Genomic DNA, 22500 nt, shown 5'->3' on the forward strand with positions numbered 1-22500 from the left:
ACACTGATGAATTATACATAGATGATGGCTGCCCAGTCTGTAACAGTTTTAAGGACGCTGATGAATTATACATAGATGATGGCTGCCCAGTCTGTAACAGTTTTAAGGACGCTGATGAATTATACATAGATGATGGCTACCCAGTCTGTAACAGTTTTAAGGACGCTGATGAATTATACATAGATGATGGCTGCCCAGTCTGTAACAGTTTTAAGGACACTGTGATGAATTATACATAGATGATGGCTACCCAGTCTGTAACAGTTTTAAGGACACTGTGATGAATTATACATAGATGATGGCTGCCCAGTCTGTAACAGTTTTAAGGACACTGTGATGAATTATACATAGATGATGGCTGCCCAGTCTGTAACAGTTTTAAGGACGCTGATGAATTATACATAGATGATGGCTGCCCAGTCTGTAACAGTTTTAAGGACGCTGATGAATTATACATAGATGATGGCTGCCCAGTCTGTAACAGTTTTAAGGACACTGTGATGAATTATACATAGATGATGGCTGCCGAATCTGTAACAGTTTTAAGTGGACAACCAAAAAAGGAAAAGAAAAAGAAAACTAACAACCACACACCAACAAAAAACAAAACCAAAAAATGTGGGTTGTAAATAAGATCCACGTCTGTTTCTTCCACGCTTGTTAGTGTGGGTGTGGGTGAGAGAGAGAGAGAGAGAGAGCATGTGTGGGTGTATGTTTGTGTGAGTGTTCGTGTGTTCTATGAGTCTGGCTGAGTGAGTGTGTGTGTGTGTGTATATGTTTGTGTGAGTGTCCTTTTGTTCTATGAGTCTGGCTGACGTGTCATTGAAAAGCGCTTTGATAAAGATGTTTTAAAACACAATCTAAATGGACTACTAGTTGTAGTAGTAGTTTGTAGTATCATCAGCATGTTCATTGTCAAGATCATTATCATCCAGAGAAGAAAACTGTGTGCAGGAATGAAGAAGTTTGAGTACAAGGGCAAGCAGTGGCATGATGAGTGCTTCATCTGCGCGGAGTGCAACGTGCCCATTGGCAACAAGAGCTTCATCCCCCGTGACGACCGTGTCATCTGTGTCCCCTGCTACGAGAACAACTATGCCCAGCGATGCAGCAAGTGTGCTGGGGTCAGTCCATGATTTGATTTACAGATTGATGTATGACAGTCGTGTCACACTGTGACCATCAGAACAGCAGAGGAGGCAGCTGCTGTCCCGACTATCTGGGCTACAGTTTAGTAGTAGAGAGTGTCTTGCCCATGTTACAACCCCACTCTTTCGGCCAAGAGGGTTTTAGGACGGTCAGCGTTGGGATGGTTCCCAAAGGCCAACTAGCCCCCCAAGGCTGCAGTGCTAAGAGCCAGTGCAAGTTTGTCTCCTAGTTTGAGAGTCATCGTCCTTGGCAAAAGACAAAGCTGTAAATGATTTCTCGTTGCAATGGAGAAACTGTTGGTAAAACAGCTCTCAATACATTGATAAGTCTGTAAGATTTAACATTTATCTATTTATTTATGAGTGCGTCAGGGTCAGTCAGCTGTTTTGTAGTCTTGGTTTCATGCTTAGTTTACATGCTTCAGTCTGCCGTTTGTTTGAACACATCCTCAGCCAGCATGGACATGAATACATCCTCAGCAGGCAGGGGCATGAACACATCCTCAGCAGGCAGGGGCATGAACACATCCTGAGCCAGCATGGGCATGAACACATCCTCAGCCAGCATGATGAACACATCCTCAGCCAGCATGGACATGAACACATCCTCAGCCAGCATGGACATGAACACATCCTCAGCTAGCATGGACATGAACACATCCTCAGCCAGCATGGACATGAACACATCCTCAGCTAGCATGGACATGAACACATCCTGAGCCAGCATGGGCATGAACACATCCTGAGCCAGCATGGCATGAACACATCCTGAGCCAGCATGGACATGAACACATCCTCAGCTAGGGCATGAACACATCCTGAGCCAGCATGGACATGAACACATCCTCAGCAGGCATGGACATGAACACATCCTCAGCAGGCATGTGCACTACAGCTGGGTGGTTAAGGTGTAGGATTATCTGTGTGAGAGTCCTGGGTTTGAATTCCGGTCAGAACGTCTAGTGAGTTGAGGGTGGAATTTTTGTTTTCTGATCTCTGGAGTCAACAGATGTGCAGACCTCACTTAGAGTGCCTGAATCCTTTACATGTGTACAGGCCTCACTTCAAAGTGCCTGAATCCTTTACATGTGTACAGGCCTCACTTCAAAATGCCTGAATCCTTTACATGTGTACAGGCCTCACTTCAAAGTGCCTGAATCCTTTACATGTGTACAGGCCTCACTTCAAAGTGCCTGAATCCTTTACATGTGTACAGGCCTCACTTCAAAGTGCCTGAATCCTTTACATGTGTACAGGCCTCACTTCAAAGTGCCTGAATCCTTTACATGTGTACAGGCCTCACTTCAAAATGCCTGAATCTTTTACATGTGTACAGGCCTCACTTCAAAGTGCCTGAATCCTTTACATGTGTACAGACCTCACTTCAAAATGCCTGAATCCTTTACATGTGTACAGGCCTTACTTCAAAATGCCTGAATCCTTTACATGTGTACAGACCTCACTTCAAAATGCCTGAATCCTTTACATGTGTACACACATGCAGAAGATCCTACTACACATGATAAAGATCCTGTAAACCATGTCAGGGTTTGGTGGGCTGTGGAAACAAGAACATACCCAGCATCTTCAGCCATGAAAATTGGAGGTGGGTGTAGGGGGGAATATATATATATATATATATATATATATATATATATATATATATATATATATGTGTGTGTGTGTGAGTGTGTGTGTGTGTGTGTGTGTGAGAGAGGCAGAGATAGACAGATAGATAATAGATAGAGGGATAGATAAGAGGGGAGACGCATGGAAAGGGTTTTCAAGTTGGACATGATTATGTAAACAGCCTTACAGGTTGAAGAGATATTAACAGCCTCATATATTTCAAAGATTGCATAAACATCCTCACAGATTTAGATAGTTTTGTAAACAGCCTCATAGATTTAGACAGTTTTGTAAACATTCTCACAGATTCAAATTATTACATAAACAGGCCTAAGCGTTCTCCGACAAGCAGGTGGATGGAAGTTGATATTGCATGTGGCTCAGAATATATTGATTAGCTTTTTACATTTAAAAAAAAAAGGTCTTTTTGCACATACATCACACAAAGAGCATGTGTGTATGTGATGGGAAGCACAAAATCTATGAGGAGAGATGGGAAATTTTCATGGCATATGATTGATATTGCTGAGATAAAACCACCAAACATTGTGTTCTAAAGTCACAACCTTGGCTTCAAACATGTTATATTGCGGTGGTTAGATTTTCATTTCTGGTACATTACCATAAAGTGGTAGGTACATTCTCACTTTCATGATGTCTTTAAAGGGGTGGGTACAGTCTCACTTTCATGATGTCTTTAAAGGGGTGGGTACAGTCTCACTTTCATGATGTCTTTAAAGGGGTGGGTACATTCTCACTTTCATGATGTCTTTAAAGGGGTGGGTACATTCTCAGTCCCACAATATACCATAAAGGGGTGGATATGTTTTCAGACCCAGGATGTACCATAAAGGGGTGGGTACATTCTTAAGCCCAGGATATAACATAAAGGGGAAGGTACCTTTTTTAAACCCAGGATATACCATAAAGGGGTGGGTACATTCTCAGCCCCGGGATATACCATAAAGGGGTGGGTACATTCTCAGCCCCAGGATATACCATAAAGGGGTGGGTACATTCTCAGCCCTGGAATATACCATAAAGGGGTAGGTACATTCTCAGCCCCAGGATATACCATAAAGGGGTGGGTACATTCTCAGCCCCAGGATATACCATAAAGGGGTGGGTACATTCTCAGCCCCAGGATATGCCATAAAGGGGTGGGTACATTCTCAGCCCCGGGATATACCATAAAGGGGTGGGTACATTCTCAGCCCCGGGATATACCATAAAGGGGTGGGTACATTCTCAGCCTCAGGACATATCACGAAGGAGCAGGAACATTCTGGTTCAGATTATCTCTTATTGTTGAGCAGTACACATACATTTCTGATGAAAGCAAATACTAAAGAGCTCCTTGCTCACAACATTGCACTGACAAATTCAAGCTTGCTGCTCACAAGACTGCACTGTCAAAATCAAGCCTGTTGCTCACAACATTGCACTGTCAGATTCAAGCCTGTTGCTCACAACATTGCACTGTCAGATTCAAGCTTGTTGCTCACAGCACTGCACTGTCAAATTCAAGCTTGTTGCTCACAGCATTGCACTGTCAAAATCAATGTGACGGCTGATGGTACATTGCTCAATCCTGGGACGTTCTCCTGAAGGAGTAGTGATGGGGTGTGTATGTCCACTGCAGGTGATCAACAAGGGCGGCATCAGCTACAAGAACACGCCGTGGCACCGTGAGTGTTTCACGTGCACCAAGTGCGACAAGATGCTGGCCGGGGAGAAGTTCACCTCCAAGGATGACCAGCCCTACTGTGGGGACTGCTTCGGGGACCTGTTCGCCAAGAAGTGCTGTCGCTGTGCCAGACCCATCACAGGTAGTGTGATAGTGTGTGTTGTATGTGGTGTGTGTGTGTGTGTGCATACATGTGTGTGTGTTGTTTGTGGTGTGTGTGTGTATACGTGTGTGTGTTTGAGTGTATACATGTGTGTGTGTGTGTGTGTGTGTGTGTTGTATGTGGTGTGTGTATGTGTGTATACATGTGTGTGTGTGTTGTATGTTGGGGGGGGGGGGGTGTATACGTGTGTGTGTTTGAGTGTATACATGTGTGTGTGTGTGTGTGGTGTGTGTGTGTGTGTATACATGTGTGTGTGTGTTGTATGTGGGGGGGGGGTGTGTGTGTATACCTGTGTGTGTGAGTGTGTGTTGTTTGTGGTGTGTGTGTTGTTTGTAGTGTGTATGTGTATACATTGTGTGTGTGAGTGTGTGTGTATACATGTGTGTGTGTTGTTTGTGGTGTGTGTGTGTGACAGTGTTTTTGTGAACCTGATCTTGCCAACCCTTATAAGTGGAACATTGCATGGGGTGTGCATAAAATTTATTTCAATAATTTGATGCTGGTTTTCTCCCCAATCATATGACAAAAGTTTTTAATTTCTTTTTCTTTTTCTCATCTGAGCAGTTGTACTTTAAGTTAGGTGAATACATTTGTACATAGTTGCAAGTAAAATGAGTATAGTTGTACTGAACTGACCGTTGGACTTTCTGTAAGATTTTCATGTCCTATCAGACTGGTTGTGTGTGAATCATGTCATTTTGATATATGGATTAAACGAAGTCACTACAACTGTACTGAATTGAGTACAGCTGTACCAAAACTAGCATAGTTGTACTGAAATGAATACAGTCGTACAGAAAAACGTGCATCAGAATCCGTGTTGTTTGTGGCAGGAATGGGAGGAACCAAGTTCATCTCTTTCGAGGACCGCCACTGGCACAGCGAGTGTTTCATCTGCTACAAGTGCGAGAGATCCATGGTGGGCCAAGGTTTCCTGATGAACGGCGAGGAGATCACCTGCCCTGACTGTGGCCGCACCTAATTCAGCCCCCACCCACCCCACTTCTTTCTGAATAGTGGACGTTTCTCTCTTGTTCTTTCTACTTTTGTTGGTTGAGCTTTTTGAATAGTGGCATTTTATCGGGGTTTTTTTTCTTCATGTTTGTTAGATGACTGTGTGATAGAAACTGGACTGTATTGTTGACTATGTAGACTGACCATGCTTGGCTAAATAGGTTTTGAAGTTATTGTTCTTGTCATTTTTTGTTTGTTTTTTTTTTTTCCTTTTTTTTTTTTCCCCCTTTCCCAGCTGTTCTTTTACAAGAGTTGTATGAATCGCTTTACGACCTGGCTTTGGATGGTTTGTGTGTATTTTTTTATGGATTGGTACAGACAGGAGGAGTCTCTTTCAATTGTGACAAACATTTCAGTACTGCTTTCCATGTGACTGTTTCATGGGCTGACTTCCTCTGCCATTAGCAGGCAGTTTTAACGTCCTCTGCTGCAATTATTTTCTTGAAATATATTTGTATTGCAAGGTTTTCTGAGCAGTCTGTATGTGTACGGACTTCTGTTATTGTATTTGTACCATAATTTTGTATTTATAAAAAAAAAAAAAAGACAACTGTTTTTGTAAAGTCCCGTATTTTATATTGTAAAGCAGAATAAAAGCTCTCATAATGTAACCGTCTCAAAAAAAGATGGAGGGAGACATTAATGGAAAGAAAGCTGTGGAAGGTTCAGAAGACAAACTGACCAATCCTTCATCTTCGGAATGAAGCAAACTGACCAATCAGGTAAATGACCACTTTCTCCTGATGTATACAGTCACTGTAGTCCCTTGTTTCGTTAGTCAGACTTGGATGATAATATTCCTGTTTTGTTGACGTTGGTGGCTTCACAACTAATGTTGACATTGTTGATTTCACAGCTTGTGGTGACGTTGGTTTCACACTTTATGATGGTGAGGACACGTGTTTACCAGTCACGTCAATGTGTCTTCGTTTCTGTGTCATGTTTGCATTTTGTCGTGGCATAGTTGATGTGCAGGTGTGGGTAGTGTGATGATGAAGCAGGTAGTTTGTGTATATGGCATGTAGTGGGTTGGGTTTTTTTTCCAGACTTTTATAGTTTTAAAAGGAGTGTTTAACACACTGATAGTTTCCACACTGTCATCATGAGAGATTGAAACGTTGCAAGGTTCTTGTACGAAAATCCTGATCACATATTGATAAAGGCTTTGTGTAAAGCATGACCATGACATTGATAATGATTCATGCCTTCCTTTCTTTCCTGATTATAGCTTTAACCAAATATGCTTGCAGCTTCTGTCTGTGATAGAAAATAACAGCTAGTTATTAGTAAAGTTATGAGCACCATTAAACGTTTCAAACTTAATTCAGTTAACATTGCAGTGTTTGTGCTGCTAATAAGCCAAAGATTTGAAATCACCCCATTATGTGTAGATCATTAAAAAAAAAACAACCCAGAAAACACACACTTTCATTTTTAGATAACTGTATGGCTGTGTCAGTGATAACAGGTAAAAGAAAGAAAAAAGAAATCATCTTTTTTTCATGTAGGTCGGCAGAGGTATTCCAGCATGTCACAACCAACACTCCATTTATCAATACAGATCTCTGAACTCATGTGACCGTGCCAGTCCATTCCTATAGAATCTGATGCCAAACCTGGACCCACATTTTGCGCCATATACACAAGCCATGCTTCTGACATTGGCAGACATCAGTTTTCCGTTCATTGGATGAAGAATCATCACAAACAGCACTGGGAGAGGTTGTCAGTTGTCAGGATGAGGATTGATTCGTCGCAGTGGCCAGTTGTATCAATGGACATGGGAGAGACAAAAATACTTTGGTTGGCTTTTGCTCACAAAATGGGTTAAAAATAATAATACCGGTGTCAGCGCACATATGTCAGTGAAGTCATGAATGTGTGCACAGTACGTTAGAAATGGTGATCAGATCTTTGTTCAAGACCTGGCTGAGTAAGCCTGTGACTGTGTTGATGAAAGAATGGATCGTTTATGTGGACCATGTTGAACAGGTGTGTCATGTTCTGAAGGGTCGTAGAAGCATCCATATTCAGTGATGATAATTAGACACATCGTTTACTAGCATTGGATTCTTTCATGTTATGTATTGTTTCCATCTGTTTTATTTACAGGAGAGCAATATTGTTGAGATCAATTCATCAGAACAGTGTGACATTTTCAGTCTTCAGATGTTTTGTGGTGAGATCATTACTGAGCTTGAGCAGCGGCAGTCCATGTGGCCATGACAGAGAGAAATGTTAGTCCTAACGTGGGTTGCTGCTTCCGTTGACTAATTCAGCTGCAGATTGCAACTACCTTGCAGCTACAGGAAAGGATGCAAACACTGTCAGAACTTTTGCATGGAGTTTGAATCACCGTTGGTGAGACCTGTGTTGAAAATTTCAGTAGTACATGCGTTTTCATTTTGATGTGTGTTTAAAAAATTAGTGCCTCCTCACCTGTGTGTGACAACACACACACATGTACACATGAACGGGTTCTTTCAAACGACAATGTGTTTTGCACATTGAGCACTTTAAATGTACACATGCGGATGCGTGCAAACACACATACACTTGTCATTGAAGACCTGCATACACACTTACTCCTGTCATGAAAACATTGGTTGAAAAGAATGTTTTTGTTTTAAAACTTGCCTTTGATTGGTGTCCGGGAGGTGGTTCCTGTGAACCCTGTTGGGTGTTGAAATATGCAATGTGGGGGGAAATCTCATTCATCAGCGTGCACTTCAGCCACTGTCAGACAGAAGAGAGCACGTCCAGTGCATGCAGGGTTTTCTTGTCGCTCAAGATTTGATCAGTGCACTGATTTATTTCTTCTGTCGCTCAAGGCTTGATCAGTGCACTAGATTTATTTCTTCTGTCACTCAAGATTTGATCAGTGCACTGATTTATTTCTTCTGTCGCTCAAGGCTTGATCAGTGCACTGATTTATTTCTTCTGTCGCTCAAGATTTGATCAGTGCACTGATTTATTTCTTCTGTCGCTCAAGATTTGATCAGTGCACTGATTTATTTCTTCTGTCGCTCAAGACTTATCAGTGCACTGATTTATTTCTTCTGTCGCTCAAGACTTGATCAGTGCACTGATTTATTTCTTCTGTCGCTCAAGACTTGATCAGTGCACTGATTTATTTCTTCTGTCGCTCAAGACTTGATCAGTGCACTGATTTATTTCTTCTGTCGCTCAAGACTTGATCAGTGCACTGGATTTCTTCTGTCACTCGAGGCTTGATCAGTGGATTTATTTCTTCTGTCACTCAAGACTTGATCCGTGCACTGGATTCAGGCACAGGTCAGGCATCTGCTGCATTTAAAAAAAGAAACCCACACAGCAGATATGGTGTAGCGTATATAGATCTGTCCGCTTGCTTTGACACCATGAAACGAACTGACATGGTTGCTGCATTGACCGGTGTTGGAAGTGATGGGCAAGTTGATGATTGATTCTGGTGCTTCATCACGTCTGCTTTGTCTTCCTGTGTCGTCTGTGTTTGACATGCATTACTGAGTATTTTTTGCCTTTGTAGACTGTACAATACGCTGTGAAAAAGGTCTTTGTTTGAATGACTGTTGTTGTTGTGTTTTTTTGCCTTATCTTTCAGCATGAAAGTGATGTTCTTCTGCCTTGATGTGATTGTACAACACCAGTTTATCCCGCTTTCAACATTTGTTAATGTTAATTGTTTGCCTTCATTGTCATATCACAACATACATTGTAGATTTCTTGCTTTCAGCGTTTGATGAAGGGTAGTTATGTTTCCTTGAGAAGATACCATTGATTGTATATAATGCCATTGTTGTCTTTCTTTTTTGTACATCTTTTGTACACATCATGTCTTCTTTTCTCTTCTTTAAATATGGAAATAGGTTAATTATGCTGCTGATCGATGTCTTGTAATTTATCTTGTTTCGTTACGTGTGCTGAGCTTACATTTTGAAGTCCATATTTGCAGAATGTTGATAATGAATGATGGAATTTTTTATGCATTGTTTTATGCACTGGCACATTTTGCACTATTTTATTTTTGGTCTTAACATCCACTCCAAACTGTTAACAGAGAAAGGCTTAGAAAAGCGTTTGAGGTTGAAACTGTTCCAGTATAAAAGAGGATACTTGCAGGCAGTTTGAAGAAAGTAGTCTCGGTAGAGTGTTGCTTTCTGTTTTCGGCCAAGAGATGGTCCTGTCTCTGAGAGCAACATGTCATGAACAGAGTCGAGAGCTTTCTGTTTGCTCATACTGACAGCAGTATGTCCCTCAGGTGTGATCCCCTGATCTCAAGGAAACTATCAGCGACTGTACTGTCCCACATGATGTTTCTGGAATTTCAGAGTTCATTACCTGATATGTGGGGCTTTGTTTTCGGTTTCTTCTGAAATGCTGTTCCAATGATTTGTCAGCAGAGCATATTCTTGGTTAGAGATTCACTGGTGATCAGAGCGTCTTGCGTCAGTAACAGACATGTTGAATGAAGTAGAAATCATGCAGGAGGGAAAAAAAAAGTTATATGTAGACTTAAAAAACAGTAAGGCGTTCCCCACTTTTCCCTTTTCCCACTGCAGAAGGGGAAAAGCATGAAGTGATTTTTTTTCTTCTTCTTTTAAAAAAAATCTTTTTTTGTTAATCTTTCAAGGTTTATCATGGGGTGTGGGTGTTGATAGCAGCAGTGATGTGATGCATGTAGTGCTGTCTGTTTTGCTGAAAGCCAGATGAAGACGAAGGACCTGTCTGACAAGCCAGGTTAGGAAGTGACAGGCTGATCTCATCAGCCTGAGTGCAGTGTCTGCCCACAGCAGCAGGGGGTGGGAGGCTGGCTGTTCTGTCGCTGGTTTACTTTCGCCTGCTGCCGCTGTGCATCCATAACCAGCAAGCCGCTTTTCTCCGCCAGCCTTTCTCCCTTCCTTCCCACATAGACAGCTTACTTTTCTTCCGTCCCTCTCACCAATTTCAGCTCAGGTTAAGCGAACAGCAGTGAGTGGGGTAGAGGGCAGAACATTCAAAAGTAATGTTGAGGCAAACCATTCTGTGTCATTGTTGAGATCAGAAATGAGGATTTATCTGCAGAGACAGGGAGTTGAATGTGAAGAGGGAGAAGAAATGTTTAAGAAGTTAGTTTCTGTGTGAAAAGATCAGCTCTGTTCAGATTTTTTTAACTTTTAAATTTACCACCAAAAAATTGGTAATGGAAGAAGTAGTGTTAAGTAAAACATTCTCCGTCAGTGTTAAGACCATGAGTAATGGAAGAATTAATGTTGAAGTAAAACGTTCTCCGTCATTGTTAAGACCATTAGTAATGGAAGAAGTAATGTTGAAGTAAAACGTTCTCCGTCATTTTTAAGACCATTAGTAATGGAAGAAGTAATGTTGAAGTAAAACGTTTTCCGTCATTGTTAAGACCATTAGTAATGGAAGAAGTAGTGTTAAACGTTTTCCATCCTTAAGACCATTAGTAATGGAAGAAGTCATGTTGAAGTAAAACGTTTTCCGTCATTAAGACCATTAGTAATGGAAGAAGTCATGTTGAAGTAAAACGATCTCCGTCGTTGTTAAGACCATTAGTAATGGAAGAAGTAAAACATTCTGCGTCATTGTTAAGACCGTTAGTAATGGAAGAAGTAGTGTTAAACGTTTTCCATCATTGTTAAGACCATTAGTAATGGAAGAAGTAGTGTTAAACGTTTTCCGTCATTGTTAAGACCATTAGTAACGGAAGAAGTCATGTTGAAGTAAAACGTTCTCTGTCATTGTTAAGACTATCAGCAATGGAAGAAGTAATGTTGAAGTAAAACGTTCTCCCTCATTGTTAAGACCGTTAGTAATGGAAGAAGTCATGTTGAAGTAAAACATTTCCCGTCATTGTTAAGACCATGAGTAATGGAAGAAGTAATGTTGAAGTAAAACATTTTCTGTCATTGTTAAGACCATTAGTAATGGAAGAAGTAATGTAATGGAAGAAGTAATGTTGAAGTAAAACGTTCTCCGTCATTGTTAAGACCAAAGGATTTGCATCATGCCAAGGCACACTGCCCTGGGTAGAGGACAGAGGGGGAAGGAAAACAGGTGGGGGTGTTGTGCTGTGCTCAGTGTGTGTGTGCTCTGACAGGCTGAAGCTGGAACCAACAGGACAGCCGGTGCGGTGCTGCTGTCTGCCCAGTGTGGGCACGTTGTGTGTGTCACGGTGTGCCCTGTGGAGGGGCACTCTGGGCACAGCATGTGTGAGAGCAGGTATTGATTGTGATATGTAGATAGGCTGTCAGGCTGGAATAAATAAACATCACTTTGGGGAAAATGCTTTTAGAGTGCAGGTTTGTGTGTGTGTCTGTCTCTCTCTCTCTCTATATATATACATATATATTGTGTGTGTGTTTGCTGATTCCATCCAAAAATTCAATGGTGGAGCTGTTTATTTCATCTGCACAAAACACTTCATATTTCAAATTCTGTTCTTTTCTGACATATCACTGCCAGTTCTTGCAATGCCCTGAAACTCAAAACACAACAACAGGCTGTCTCTCCCTCACTGTCACACAGAAAAAGCACATACACACACAGCAGATCTCATGCCACCTATCTTGGGATCCCAACCAGAAAGACAGAAGGGTAGAAAGGACAGCACTGCACAACATTATAATCTACCTGAGAACTCTTCAGCAGAGCAAACCAATCTCTTTAACATGAATCTGCTGACACAGAAAACACAAATGTCATCTACACTAGAAGACCATCCAACCTTCCAGATAAATGACACGTCACATCTGAAGAGACTACAGAGGAAGCCTTTGAAGGCCATCGTAGTATTGAATTCACATTCACAGTGTCCACAGCTCAGCAAAGGAAGCGGGGCCCAATCCTCTCCTTACTCCATTTTAATCTTCCACGACCCTGGTCAGGTATCCATTCACACCTGGGTGGAGTGAGGAAAGGAAGAAGTAAAGTGCCCTCCCCAAGGACACAGCACCGTGCCGAAATGGAGCCTCAAACCCTGACCACTGGTGGACACCTGTTCTGAAGTCCATCGCCTGACCAGTTCCGCCACAGCACACAAGTCAAAGCACCAACAGCAAGTATAAAACCCCTGACACACACATCTCTGATCCACATGCACAGTTTAGAGTCTATGGAGATCCTTACTAAACAAATACACTGACAGAGCAGTTTCAACACATACTCCATCAGCTTTTTCCCCCATTTGTAAAAGTGGCTACAAAAAATGTCAAGCAATAATCTCTCTCAGAAAAAGAGAGAGAGACACACACACACACAACATGTACACATACACACACACAATATGTACACATGCACACACACAACATGTACACATGCACACACACACACACACACCACCATATAAAATCATTTTCAACAAGGAATTTTCACATATACACACACATGTTGCACACACACACACACACCCCACCATATAAAATCATTTTCAACAAGGAATTTTCACACACACACACAGTACAAATTCCAATCACTTTCATCCTGACCTAACGGGAAAAACCAGCAGACCAGTGCAATCTGCATATCACAACCTTTTTATAAAGACATCCAACCAGCTTTGCTCGGTCCATCCCAGACCGACAAAAGACAGGGACGCAAAAGACCACAGACATGCACCACAGTTTCCCTCAGCCACCACTCTCTCCAGACAGAAAACTAAATGGACCCTTCAGTTTGAAACAAACACATAAAAACATAATCTAACACACTATCTAGAATCATCAACTCCTACCTTTGTGGCTGCACAGAGATTGTGCATCACTTTTTTCTTTTTTTTTTATAACACAAGTCATTTGTATGAGAGTGGTGTTAACTGTAGTGACAGATGTTAATTCCAGTAGTCATCCTCGATCAGAAATCAGAACACATTATGTGTACCAGTGAAGTAAGGAAGACACTGGAAAAGTATGGGAAACTGTCACTGGGAAGAGTTCGTTGAATCTTCTTCGTTCGTGGCCTCAACTCCCACATTCACTCGTATACTTGTACATGAGTGGGCTTCTACACGCATGACCGTTTTTACCCGGCCATGTATGCAGCCATACTCCATTTTCGGGGGTGGTTGAATCCTGGCACCTCCTGTGTGTGGAGGGCGGGGTGATAGTAAGGTTGGTAGTGTGGGTGTGTGAGGAGGTGGGGACTGGTGGTGGTGGTGGGGGGGCAGTGAGTTTTATGTGTCTGCCAGTCTCTTGCGCTTGAAGTAGGAGGTGGCCACGTCCATCAGCCAGGCTGGATCCACCACGCTCACATCCCTGTGCCACAACAACCGTCTGCACGTTAGTCACCACACACACACTCGCCACACTCACACACACTCGCCACACACACACACAGATTAATGCATGCACACAACACTCACTCACACACACATAATCACACATACACACACATACACAATCACAGACATACAAACATCACACATGTACCACACATACACACCACACACACATAAATGCGCACACACACCGCACATATGACACATGCCACATACACACCACACGCACACACTCAAACATGTGACAAGTACCCACAGTATCTTTTGACCAGTATGGATGAGGACCACACACACACACACACACGCCTGCCCGTCCGCACGCGCACACACACACACACACACACACACACACACGCACGCACGCGCACACACACACACACACATGCACACACACACACACCAACCCGCCCGCACACACACACACACACACACACACACACACACACACACACACACACGCACGCACGCGCACACACACACACACACATGCACACACACACACACCAACCTGCCCGCACACACACACACACACACACACACACACACACACGCATGTGACAAGTACCCACCGCATGTAACACTTGGTGGTTTTGACCAGTTCGGTGTAGATGAGGACAGCTGGTTTACACCTGGCCAGCACTGAACTGGGGTGGATGCACACACGCTCCCTTGTTGCCACCTGTATCACCGTACATCTTGTCAGTTAGCTACCTTTGCCGGTGATCATCACTCTCTCTCTCTCTCTCTCTCTCTCTGTGGCATTGCTATCTAAAATATATCTTGTATGTGTGTACCCCCTTCAAATGGGGCCATGGCCTCTCTTGAATAAAACATCGTTATCGTGTGTGTGTGTGTGTGTGTGTGTGTGCATGTGTACATGATTAAAAAAACAACGACATCTGAATGACAAAGGTGGGTGTGTAATTTGAAGGAAAATCTACACCTATAAAAACAAAATCTCTGAGCAAACCATTGTTAAGAAAAAACAATATTGAACAATTTTGAAATTTACCATTCCCTTGAAAAAATCTTTATTTGTTTTCTTAGACTATACTTGACCAAAATCATAAAAAAAGCTAGTTTACCCTTTTAACCCAATTACAGTACTATACCGTTTCCTTGGGGATGGGGAAAAAAAAAGAGTGTTGTTTGAAATACAGTATCTTCAACTTCAGCAAACCATAGAATTAATACAACATAATTGTTCTCACAGACCCCCCCATCCCCTCCCTGCCCCCCTCCCATTACACCATACCCCCACCCACCTTCACTGCCCCCCTCCCTGCCCCCCTCCCATTACACCATACCCCCACCCACCTTCACTGCCCCCCTCCCTGCCCCCCTCCCATTACACCATACCCCCACCCACCTTCACTGCCCCCCTCCCTGCCCCCCTCCCATTACACCATACCCCCACACACCTTCACTGCCCCCCTCCCTGCCCCCCTCCCATTACACCATACCCCCACACACCTTCACTGCCCACCCCACTCCCCCTCCCTTCCCTAAACTTTATTCCAGAAACCCTGCTCCTCTCCCATATCCGTTTCCTTCCTTCTTGAATTGGAGGCACTGATGCTTATCAACATCATCAACACCACCACCACCACCCACCATCCCTCTCCTCCCCTTCCTCATTCACCTCCCTCTCCCATCTCTCCCATCCTGTCCCCCCCCTCCCCCTCCCCGCACCCCTTTCCTCCTCAATCCATTTTTCTTTCTCACCCCCATCCCTCTCCAGCTTTCTCTTCTTCCATCCCTCCCTCCTTTCAAGATCTTGACAACCTAACCGGGGTATTCTTCTTCCTACCCCCTCCCAAGCCCCCACCCCCTCCCCTCTCCCCAGCCCCTCCACCCCCCCCCCCCCCCCACCTCCCCCATACTGACTCTGAGCCTTCATTCCACACACACACACACACACCAAACCAATAGCTCCCCTCCCCCTCTGTCTGTCTGTCTGTTTCTCTCTCTCTGTCTCAAAAACTATTTCCACATCTTTTCCCATTACACTCTCTCTGTCTCAAAAACCATTTCCACGTCTTTTTCCCTTACGAACTAACACCATTAATATAAAGAGAAACAGAAAGAGAAACAGAAATCTTGGAGATAAAAAAGGAAGAAAAATGAGAGGCAGGGGGGGCGGCAGGGTGGAGAGGGGCGATGGAAAGAAAGAAAGAAAAGGAAGGAGTATCAGTCAGGTGACTCACTGTAAGATATTCTCCTTCTTTCTGCAGCTCTGCGGCATTCATAAAGAAAGCTGCTGCCAGACACTTCCTGAAACAAAACAAAACAAATACAAAAGAATTAAAAAAAATTAATAAACAAAAAAAGAAAATAAGCAAAGTCACAGGTGGAAAAAAACAGTCACAGACTATGTAACACTGTGATGACTAAGCGGCTGCGTCCTCCAGTCTCTATTCCAAACCTTGAGAAGATGGCATTTCCATCAACATTTATTTATTTCTCTATCTATTCATCTATTTTTCTACTTATTTATGCATTCATTTTTCTGTCAAGTATTCATACTGCCCCCACCCCCACCCCATCCCCCAAGAATCTTGAAATTCCAGCCTGACAATAAATACTTCTCATGTCAAAAACAACAACAAGAGAGGCAAGGCCTTCAAGACTCACTTGTGATACACTTTTTAAAAAAATCCAAGCTTTTTATGTATTGAGCATAATTTCAAAATGTAATGTTTAAGATGAGAACGATCAGTTTAAAGCAAATTAAGTCCCCTAGCATTAATTAGAGTAATTTCCCTTTTTTACTATCTGCACCAAAACGTTTGCAAAATAAATAAAACTTCCATGCTTAGCAAAAGAAGTTCCTGTTTGAACAAAAAATGATAAAAATGACTGCTCTTGGTGTTGGGTCAGAATATCAGATCAAAGTGCCAAGTTTAGAGAATACAAAAAATATAAATATAACAGTAAATGCAGTTTGCATATAATTAGGCTTCATTTTTTTTTTTTTTTTTTCCCCCCCCATCCCAGAGGTGTAATATTGTTTTAAACAAGATGACTGGAAAGAACTGAATTTTTCCTATTTTTATGCCAAATTTGGTGCCAACTGACAAAGTATTTGCAGAGAAAATGTCAATGTTAAAGTTTACCACAGACACACACACACACGCAGACAACCGAACACCGGGTTAAAACATAGACTCACTTTGCTTACACAAGTACCACAGACACACACACATACAGACATACACACAGAGACAACCGAACACCGGGTTAAAACATAGACTCACTTTGCTTACACAAGTACCACAGACACACACACACACAGACACATACACACAGAGACAACCGAACACCGGGTTAAAACATAGACTCACTTTGCTTACACAAGTACCACAGACACACACACACACACAGACACATACACACAGAGACAACCGAACGCAGGGTTAAAACATAGACTCACTTTGTTTACACAAGTGAGTCAAAAATAAATGGAAAGGAAACCGAAAAGCTTCTGCTTCCAGTTTCCTTCAGACACACACTGGAACCTATCTGAGCTACGTACCATGTCTATTTAAGCCAAGCAGTAGTTCACACAGAATTTATATAACCAAATGCACAAACAACTGTGTGCTTAAAAGTTTGTTGTTGTTTTTTCATCTTATATAAACAGCAAACCTACATATATACATTTCATCTTCATATATATACATTTTATGTACATGATGGCAAAACAGTGGCAGCTGCAATTTGAAGACGCATTCAATTTCCTTGTTGCTTTCTGGTGAGGCCTTCAAATCACAGGCAAAACAACAAACAAAAACAACTTTAAACCATTTTTTTTTAATTTTTTTATAAAAGCACCGTATACATACCGAGTAAATAACAACACACACACACACACTCCACCTTTCTCTCCACCCCACCCCTATCACCCCCTCCCACCGTCACCTCCTGTCTTGCAGCACAGATCATGGATCAAACAAAAAACAAAACAAGACAAAAAAGGGTGGGTGGTGTGGAGGGGGTTCCATCACAGTCCCTGTGCCTGACACTCTGCAGACCCACCCCCATGTGTCTTTGAAGGAACACGCACGCACACACACACACAATCTCTTTAACTTGCAATGAAAATAAAATAAAACCTGCAATCAGGATGGAAAGGGGGTTGGGGGGTAGAAGAGTGGGTGGTGGGTGGGGGTGCATGGGAGGGAGGTGGGCGGTGAGGGGAGGAAGGGCTGTAAGAGTAAACAGACATAAACCAGAAAAGGATTTGACAGAAGGAGGGGGTGTTGGTGGTGGGGTGGGGGGTCTTCAGCTGGCTGCCACCCCCCCCTCACCACCTGCCCCCCTCCCCTCATCCCCCCAGAAAAGAACCATACAGACAGAATGAAAGATTGAAAGAGACCAGAGACTGCTTTTTTCTTGGGGGGTGGGGGGGTGGGGGAATGGGCTTGTGGTAGTGGGGTGGGAGAGGGGGGGCTGGAGGGGGGGGGGGGGGGGCAGGCTCCCTGTTCTAGCACCCTACACATAAGAAGCTGAAAGCGAGATAATTAAAACTGGGAAGGTGACATGATAGTGGAGTCAAAAACAACAAAAAGGAGTTTAAAAAAGGAATGGAATCAAGGGTTTCATGGTTTATTTTCCCCTCTTCCCGTTTCTATAAGATCTTGGTTAAATGATAACAACATGAATTTCACTTCAATAATATATAATTACATACACTATATAAAACACAGTACAGCAACAGCAACAAGCAGGCTGGTTTCTTTCTCATATTTCAGCCCTTTGAGACGTGCGCATGAGTGTTTGTGTGTGAGTGCGATCGTGGGTGCACGTGCCTGCGTTTGTGCGTGCATGCGTGCCTCTGTGTGTGTGTGTGTGTGTGTGTGTGTGTGGTACTCCGAGATATATATGTTCACATCTATGTCTTATGGTGTGGTACAGACAGAGAGAACAAACAGAGGAGTGAGAGAGAGTGAGACAGAGACAGACAGACAAGAGACAGACAGACATGGAAACAGAGACAGAGAGGGACAGCTGGTGCAAAGCAGGAGAGAGAGAGAGAGAGTGGGCGGGGTGTGTGGGTGGGTGTGTGAGGTGTGGGGAGTGGGAGGTGGGGGACAAGGAAAAGTAGACATACATCAAGGGAGGAAGACAAAAAGGAAGGGAACACTGGAAGGCTGGAGGAAGAGGAGGAGGAGGAGGAGGAGGAGGAGGAGGAGGAAGAGGAGGAAGAAAAATATCTCCCATATGTCCCCAAGTTTCTTTCTCTTTCTCTCTCTCTCTCTCCTTTTCAGTGGGGTTAAGAAACAGAAGGGCACTGAAATTTTTACCCAAACTGTTCAGGGAAAATACAGCTGACATTTATTCTGTGAGGGCGCGTGTGAGTGTACGTCCTTGTATGTGTACACACATGCGTGCGTGTGTGTAGCGTGCATTGTGCGTGCGTTGTGCGTATGTGGGCATGCATACGCTGTGTGTGCGTGCATGTGGGTGCGTGCGTCAGAGATGTCTGTGATGATGAAGACGGAACTAACAGCTGCTGGGTGTTAGTGGAACAGACCATACTCACAGGTTTGTTCTTTTTTTTCTTTCTTCTTTTTCTTGCATTCGACAGTCAGGAAACATAATCTTCATTTTTTACCTTATTTTTGCCCTCCCCCCGCACCCCCTGTTTTGCAAAAGACAAACGTCCGTTCACTCAACCAAAACCAAAGGCAGGCCGTGAATCTGGCTCAACAAGGCTGCTGAATGAGGATTTCTATTCTACTCACACACACACACACACATGCACATGCACACACATACACACACACACACGCGCGTGCACACACGCACGCACGCACACACACACACACTAACACACAAACACACACACACTCACTCACACATGCACACACACACACTCACACACATACACACACACACACACTCACTCTCACACACACACACATACACACACACACCACACACACACACACAGACATACACACACACACCACACACACACACACACACACAGACACACACACACACACACACACACACACACACACAACACACACACACACACACACACACACACCACACACAGAAAAAAAGACAGCCACGTGTGAAGGCGAAGAAGCAGCAGGATGGCTTCTTTCTGATGGACCGTGGCAAGAACAGACAGGCCGGTAATGAAACCAAACGGAGTGAATCTTTATTTCAACAGGGTACTGGAGTATGCACAACTTTTTTTTTCTTTTTTTTTTTAATGCATACATTTTTTTTTAAATACATACGGTCCTCATCCACAGCACGCAGGCCTAAACATGCGAAAGCACAAACACTCAAACTTTCTTTTTCTCAAATACACACACGCTGTCTGTCTGTCTGTCTGTCTCTCTCTCTCTCTCTCTCTCACACACACACACACACAAATTCACACACACACATAACCACACACACACATATGCATTTACATCACCTGTAATTGGATTTTCCCCACATAAAGATTATGAATCTACACATGTACACGTGCATCTGCGAGCACTTAAAATAGACAGACACACAGTAGATTCTGTCTTTTAACTGACCACCCCGCATAACACATGAATGATCATTACATGTCCCACCCCCCACCAAAAGAGACTGCACAACACTTCACACCCATGGTTGGTACCACTGAGCTGGATGGGACTGAGCTCCATGGTTGGTGCCACTGAGCTGGATGGGACTGAGCTGGATGGTTGGTGCCACTGAGCTGAATGGGACTGAGCTGGATGGTTGGTACCACTGAGCTGAATGGGACTGAGCTGGATGGTTGGTGCCACTGAGCTGAATGGGACTGAGCTGGATGGTTGGTGCCACTGAGCTGGATGGGACTGAGCTGGATGGTTGGTGCCACTGAGCTGAATGGGACTGAGCTGGATGGTTGGTGCCACTGAGCTGAATGGGACTGAGCTGGATGGTTGGTGCCACTGAGCTGGATGGGACTGAGCTGGATGGTTGGTACCACTGAGCTGGATGGGACTGAGCTCCATGGTTGGTACCACTGAGCTGAATGGGACTGAGCTGGAATGTTGGTACCACTGAGCTGGATGGAACTGAGCTGGATGGTTGGTACCACTGAGCTGGATGGAACTGAGCTGGATGGTTGGTACCACTGAGCTGAATGGAACTGAGCTGGATGGTTGGTACCACTGAGCTGGATGGGACTGAGCTGGATGGTTGGTACCACTGAGCTGAATGGGACTGAGCTGGATGGTTGGTACCACTGAGCTGAATGGGACTGAGCTGGATGGTTGGTACCACTGAGCTGAATGGGACTGAGCTCCATGGTTGGTACCACTGAGCTGAATGGGACTGAGCTGGATGGTTGGTACCACTGAGCTGGATGGAACTGAGCTGGATGGTTGGTACCACTGAGCTGAATGGGACTGAGCTGGATGGTTGGTACCACTGAGCTGAATGGGACTGAGCTCCATGGTTGGTACCACTGAGCTGGATGGAACTGAGCTGGATGGTTGGTACCACTGAGCTGGATGGGACTGAGCTCCATGGTTGGTACCACTGAGCTGGATGGAACTGAGCTGGATGGTTGGTACCACTGAGCTGAATGGGACTGAGCTGGATGGTTGGTACCACTGAGCTGGATGGTTGGTACCACTGAGCTGAATGGGACTGAGCTGGATGGTTGGTACCACTGAGCTGAATGGGACTGAGCTGGATGGTTGGTACCACTGAGCTGAATGGGACTGAGCTGGATGGTTGGTACCACTGAGCTGGATGGTTGGTACCACTGAGCTGAATGGGACTGAGCTGGATGGTTGGTACCACTGAGCTGGATGGGACTGAGCTGGATGGTTGGTACCACTGAGCTGAATGGGACTGAGCTGAGCTGGATGGTTGGTACCACTGAGCTGAATGGGACTGAGCTGAGCTGGATGGTTGGTACCACTGAGCTGAATGGGACCGTGCTGAGCTGGATGGTTGGTACCACTGAGCTGGATGGGACTGAGCTGAGCTGGATGGTTGGTACCACTGAGCTGAATGGGACTGAGCTGAGCTGGATGGTTGGTACCACTGAGCTGAATGGGACCGTGCTGAGCTGGATGGTTGGTACCACTGAGCTGAATGGGACCGTGCTGAGCTGGATGGTTGGTACCACTGCCAGGGAAAAAAGGGAGGAAGAAGGGGGAAGGGGAAGGAGCAGGTGGGGGTGGGAATGGGGAGGCTTAGGGGGAGATAAGAGCTAAGAGAGTCACTTCTCCAACTACTCTCTTTGATAAGAGGTTAGCGGGGAATGGAGGAAGCCGAGGGGAGAAAATGTTTAATGTTTCCGTCTGTGGATTTACCTGTAAGACATGGTTCTTTAACATGTGTGTGAATCTGTGTATGTATACATACACGTGTATGTGCACTGCATGTTAGCATGTGTACATGACTGTGCTTAATTCTGTGTTCTCATTGTGTGATTTGTGATTTTTCTGTTACTGAAGGAATCTATGAAGCAATCTTTAAAGAAGCAAGAAAAAGAATAATTGCCAATATTTTACTGGAAAAACAACAACTGGGGATTCCATTCTGTATTTACAAATAGAAACAATTTTTTTTTCTTATTTTG

At 43.9% G+C, this 22500-nt stretch overlaps 2 protein-coding genes across 5 annotated transcripts in view; one reads left to right on the forward strand and one right to left on the reverse strand.

Moving 5' to 3' along the window:
- Positions 1-11933, forward strand: part of LOC143282657 (four and a half LIM domains protein 2-like) — a 189824-nt gene extending 177891 nt beyond the window's left edge. For 3 of the 4 annotated variants that reach the window (XM_076588313.1, XM_076588311.1, XM_076588312.1), the window contains exons 8-10: positions 955-1124; positions 4420-4606; positions 5461-11933. In XM_076588313.1, coding sequence (XP_076444428.1) covers positions 955-1124; positions 4420-4606; positions 5461-5609 — 506 coding nt within the window. In that variant the 3' untranslated portion in view covers positions 5610-11933. The remainder of the gene's footprint in view (positions 1-954; positions 1125-4419; positions 4607-5460) is intronic. The other variant, XR_013055287.1, reaches the window with a different exon arrangement.
- A 100-nt stretch (positions 11934-12033) lies between these two features.
- Positions 12034-22500, reverse strand: part of LOC143283244 (ATP-dependent RNA helicase DHX33-like) — a 77446-nt gene continuing 66979 nt past the window's right edge. Inside the window, exons 19-21 of the mRNA XM_076589417.1 lie at positions 16127-16193; positions 14489-14598; positions 12034-13896 (exon numbers count right to left, since the gene is read on the reverse strand). Of these exons, the coding sequence (XP_076445532.1) occupies positions 13815-13896; positions 14489-14598; positions 16127-16193 (259 nt within the window). The 3' untranslated portion in view covers positions 12034-13814. The remainder of the gene's footprint in view (positions 13897-14488; positions 14599-16126; positions 16194-22500) is intronic.

The sequence above is a fragment of the Babylonia areolata genome, chromosome 6 (assembly GCF_041734735.1).
Source record: "Babylonia areolata isolate BAREFJ2019XMU chromosome 6, ASM4173473v1, whole genome shotgun sequence".
NCBI lineage: Eukaryota > Metazoa > Mollusca > Gastropoda > Neogastropoda > Buccinidae > Babylonia > Babylonia areolata.